The sequence below is a fragment of the Egretta garzetta genome, unplaced genomic scaffold (assembly GCF_000687185.1).
Source record: "Egretta garzetta isolate BGI_Z169 unplaced genomic scaffold, ASM68718v1 scaffold7, whole genome shotgun sequence".
NCBI classification, from domain to species: domain Eukaryota; kingdom Metazoa; phylum Chordata; class Aves; order Pelecaniformes; family Ardeidae; genus Egretta; species Egretta garzetta.
In genome coordinates this window covers 514,293-519,584 of record NW_009260350.1, presented here as the reverse complement: position 1 = coordinate 519,584, position 5,292 = coordinate 514,293, and the positions used below count along the sequence as shown (strand labels likewise).

The following is a 5,292-nucleotide window of genomic DNA, read 5'->3' as shown; positions in this document are numbered from 1 at the left end:
GCAGGTAGCGCCCGGAGGAGAGCGGGAGGGGCGAGAAACGCGGCCCGGGCGGCTCTTCCTGCCAGCCCCCCTCGGCCCTGGGCCGAGCTGCCGGAACGAGTGCCTGCCCCGGTTTGCCCCTCGCTGGGCAGGAGATGAGAAAGAGGAAAAAATACGGGTTCGATTAATTTTTCAAGAAAGTACAAGAAATCAGCGTGTCCCAGCACACGTAAACTCGGGGTTTTGTCATGTAACCAGTTTTTAGTTCAAAAAAGAAAAGTAGCATTATATTAAACTTGCTCACCTTTGCCTTTTTTGTCTGTATGTGTCTCTTTGTACAGCAAAAAGTGACAGTGGAAGTCCTGGATCACTTGGAACGTCTGGCCTTGGTTGACTTCCGTGATGCAGAGGGTGTGGAGCGGCTGCAGAAAGCAATCCAGTTTGCTGATCAGCTTCATGAAGTAAACACTGATGGAGTAGAACCGATGGATTCGGTCCTGGAGGACAGGTAATGAATCACAGCAGCCTTCTTCTAACTGTTAATGTACCAAACTAACTGCTTTTGTAACTTCTCCCCTCCCCCTGGGAATTGCCCTGGTTACGCATTTGGCCCCTTCGCTTACAGAAAAGTCTTACTGTGGTTTTGTTTGGAAGGGAGATGTCGTTGGCACCCATGACCTTTATGTGTAAGCATGGCAAAGATGGAACTCCCAGTTCCTTTGTGTATCTTGTCATGAATGATCTCCACATGCTGCTCCCCAAATGTCTGTCAGTGGCATTCTTAGTTGCTTCAAAATATTCCAGTACTTGTCTTGCCGCTTACTTAAGACCAAAATCAGGTTCAGAGATAAGCCACGCTTGATATTTCACATTCATAGAATAGCTTAAAGACAGCCTAGTCATCTGTGTTCTTCAGGTGCCTGTATCTCAGAGAAGATGATGTTACAGAAGGCAACTGCACGAACGAGCTGCTGGAAAATGCCAGAGAGAAAGTGGAGGAATATTTTGTAGCCCCACCAGGTATTGTCTCACTTATAAAAGCCTCTTAATTTTGCTTGAATTAACCTGAGGAATGAAACCTGCCATAACTGCATTTACTTTCAGAAATACTAGCGAGTAATAAGGAAGTACTAAAATAAATAACTGAAGCCATCTGGAAAAAAAAACCAAAACCAAACTGCAGTCTACTGGTCCAAAAGCAGTACAGAAGCTAACCTTGCTCTGAAGTTACTGCTCATGTTGAGCAACTATTTACACAAATCAGACAGGACTTACTTTCCTTACTTGTGCAGGGAATATAAGCTGCCTCTAAGTACATAGGAGAGAAGCACTTTTCTGCTAAGCTGTACTACCCAGAAGGTAACTTACGGCTGCTCTCACACAACTTTCTGTTTGTTTTCTATCAGGTAACATCCCTTTACCAAAGATAGAAGAACGAGAGACTTTTCTGCAGGGCTCTTAGCGAAAGCCCAGAACACAACCACCATTTCAATATTGTATTGGGGAAAACTAAGGTTTGTGCAGTCACAGCTGAGAAACCCTGGCATGCATTTTGATCCAAAGAAGAGCACTTGCAAGGCAATTTACAGGAGGAGGAAGGAGTAAAAAGTTTAGCAGTGCTACTGAAATATGCAGTGTTTATGAAGCTGGAAGGCAGCATGATAGATGACCTTAGCGCTTTTCTTTAGCAAGGTGAATTTGATGTTATTCTTTAAGATACTGAATGGCTTAAAGGCTTTAAAGAGAACATTAAAAGGTGGTGATTAAAAAACCCAGAACACTACAGTTTTCCTCAACAAGTTTGTCAGGAAAACAAGAGAGGTTGGAAGGCTGTATTTGCCTGTTTCTCACCTTTAGCTTGACGCTGGCTCTGACCCTGTCAGAGTTGCGAAGTCTGGTATGGAAGAGTCCGTAACATTGCTGAGTGTCTCTTTGAAAGAACTCAGATTTTCGTTACAGAAGAAAAGGCACTTTGAGAAGATGATTCACTCAGATATTTTGCTTCTATGGAGTATTTCCATTTTATCTCTGTGCTCCATGTCTGTGTGGGTTACCTTCTATTTCCCACTTTGTATTTTTATTCTCACAAATTATATACTAGGAGTTGTACATAATTTTGAGAAAAAAACTTTTCATACACAGAAATAGCTGCTCTAAAATTAAAAATCTTTGCCATGAATATTTTTGTACACCAGACGTGTATCTCTAGCCATACTTCCTGGATTAATCCATTTTTCTGTTTCAAACAAAGCATTGCAGGGTTTGTTTTTTTTTCTTGTTGTTTAAAATATCCTGTGTGGCTAAGCTTATTGTAAATAAAGAATGTAATTACTTGTGAACTTGGCATTTTGTTCTGTTGGCACAGTGAACTAAATACGCAATATAAGGGGGGGGGGGGGGGGGTTGTTGTTGGAACAGGTTTTAGAAATACAAGTAGCCCGGTACCCTTTAGTGTTGCAGACAGACATTGCTAGCAGGAAGCTAGCAACAGCTTTATAGGAAGAAGCAGTAACTTCTTCCTGGATGGTGCCCTGTCCACATATAGATGTAAGAATCCAGAATTATTTATTCCAATTTTCATCGTCTTTTCTAGTGCATAGAGTTGCATTCTGAGCCACAGTGGAATTTTCTTCAGAAATGCTAGGAAAGACCCCTGAAGTTGTTGTAATAGGATGCTACTAATCACCAGTTCTGAGCTGCCTCTTAACAGCTCCTGAGAGCCTGACAGGAGAAGGAAAGGAGGCTCCTCCATGACTGTGCAGGTACATGCTTCCCCTAAGGGCAGAAACTCACCTCACAAGATCATAACTTGATGTCATCAAGCTTACACAGTTCGTGTTCTCAGTATCTTTGCAGAGAAAAGCTATTGCTCCCATTCTGTCTTTCTGTACATCTGCATAACAAACACCAGCTTGGTGCAGGTGTCCCTTCAGGTCCTGCCAGCTGTCTGACAGAGGAAGTCCTGAGCGGGGCCATAAACTGTTTTTCTTATGAACTGCATCTTCCACATCCCTGCGAACAACAGGTAATATAAATTAGAGATTGATGATACACATGCTTTGTTTCTTAACATCTGAAAGTCCACCAGTGTAGGGATTGGCGACCGGAAGATCTCACGATGTACGGAAAGGATAGGGACTGGCCCCCTTGTGATAGAGCTTATGATGTAACTGCAAAGGCGGGAACGAAGTAGTTTGCATATAAAAGCAGTGAAAGAGAGTTAATAAACGCCATTTGTGATATCCTCATATTGGTGTCTGTGTCTCAGTGGCCCGAGGGCGGGGGATGTGAGGCTCTCGTGCCGTCTCACCTCGAACGGGAGTTGTTGCCGCAGGCAGGTAAAGAAAGCCGGCTGCAACACACCAGCAGATTAGAAGTATCATAATTTGAAAAACACTGGAAAAAATACTAAAGAGTTTGCATAGTATTGGCACTAGGTTCAGCCATTAGTGGCTTGCTCTGTGTGTACGAAGCGCTTTGACCAGCTCCCTCTCTGGCCATTCATCGTGTGCCATGTATTTAATGGAAAACTTAGGCTGCAGCTGTCTTTGCTGGTACAAGAAATCGTGGCCATTGGGTAGGATGCACTTTCACTCACTACCTTCAAAGGTTGCGTGTTTGGTCAGCTTCAAACTGAGTGTTTTCCTGGAACTGTTTGGGGTTTTTTTTCATATTACTCTGGCAGGAAGTGAGAGCAAACATGTCCCGCTCTTATTTGTGCAGTTACTTCATTATTTTGAGCTTCCATAATATACACACATACATATATGCATATGCATAAAACGTGTAATTATTACAATATTTGCATTCTTCCAAGGGTGTAGAATTGAAGTCTCTATTTAACCCCATTAATTCAATTCTGTGCAAAGCTGTAACACTGTGTTAGTGCTTTAGTCTCAGGCTTTTCAAGATTCAGACCCTGCAAATGCTGAAGTTTTACAAATATGCAAGCTCAGCCTGAAAGTCATTTATGATGCATGTATAAATCACGACAAGGAAAGACCTCAAGTCACACCATGCAACAAGCACTTTAGCAGAGAATTCCCAGTTTGAGAAATCCCCACTTGTTCCATCCATTTTGGCTACCTCCTTTGGCCATCAGAGAGAATGGGGACAATGTTATTTACACAGAAAATGGAAGAGGAATTTGAGAGTAAACTGCATGGCCACAGGAGCTTCCAACCCGATATCATAACTATTTAAAAGCAACAACCAAACCAACAATTTGGACAAAGATGATCCTGCATTCCCAACGTGGCATAGGCTAAGCTTGAAACTGCCAGTTCACTGCTGCTCCCATACCCACATGCTCTGGTGAGAAAACACTGATGCTTGTTCCCTGCAGCCCAAACTGCATTTGAAGTGGAAAACACACATTTCCTTAATGAAGGGTTTGTTGCAGCTTCGCCACTAATAAGGGAACTACAGCCCTGACTCAAGACACCTGCAACCACCAGAACAGAAACCCTAGCAAAGGCCAGATGAGCTGCCTGTGGGGCAGAATATGTCAGTCCCTCAGCCTGCCCTTGGCGTGTCTAATGGGGTGGATGCTGCACCCCACAGGATGGTGCAGAGCCCTGCTGGGCCCTGGCTGTGCCCCGAGGTGGGGACGAGACACCTTCATGGTGCTGGTTTACCTGCTTTCACTGCAGGGTCTTGATGCGCAAGCAGGTCCAGATCTGGATCAGATCTCTACCACAGATCTTCTGCCACAATGCAATTTATAAACCAAGTCAAGTGAATAGATATAGTTAAGGACTTGTGTAACAAAATCACTACCTGTAAATTCCTTGTAACTGCAGTATGGCAAAAATAATGTATATTTGTGAAATAACTCATCTTTTCTCAGTGGCTAATAGATACAGCAAAAAGAAAAAAAAAATCTGTTTGGTAAAAAAAAAACCAACAAAAGGAGGGCAGATTCTGAGATGATGTAAATGTATCTAGTTTCCCTGGAGACCATGGAGATAACTTGAGTTACACCTGCTAAGGTTTTTCCACTACTGTGTAGATCTGTAACATAAAATATACCTGTATAAATATACCTGTATAAGAATATATCTGCATTATAATATAACATATCTGTAACATAAATACATGCTTTAGCATACAGATTCCAGGTTTAAAAAGAAAATTTCAAGGTGAAGATTTCTTCGGTTCTATGGAAAAAAGAAAAATGGAAGTTGTTTTATTGCTAATAATGATTATTTTATGTTTTGATAGTAACTAGGAGCCCCAAGAAAAATCTCAGTTGGATACAGTGATACAATATTCTACACAGAGCAGAAAAAAAAAAGCCTCAGCTGAAAAGTG

The 5,292-nt window shown here is 42.3% G+C and overlaps 1 protein-coding gene across 1 annotated transcript in view; it reads left to right on the top strand.

Moving 5' to 3' along the window:
* GATC (glutamyl-tRNA amidotransferase subunit C) overlaps positions 1-2,913 on the top strand; it is a 3,909-nt gene extending 996 nt beyond the window's left edge. Inside the window, exons 3-6 of the mRNA XM_009642877.2 lie at positions 5-157; positions 321-487; positions 896-999; positions 1,386-2,913. Coding sequence (XP_009641172.2) covers positions 5-157; positions 321-487; positions 896-999; positions 1,386-1,441 — 480 coding nt within the window. The 3' untranslated portion in view covers positions 1,442-2,913. The remainder of the gene's footprint in view (positions 1-4; positions 158-320; positions 488-895; positions 1,000-1,385) is intronic.
* The last annotated feature ends 2,379 nt before the right edge of the window (positions 2,914-5,292 follow it).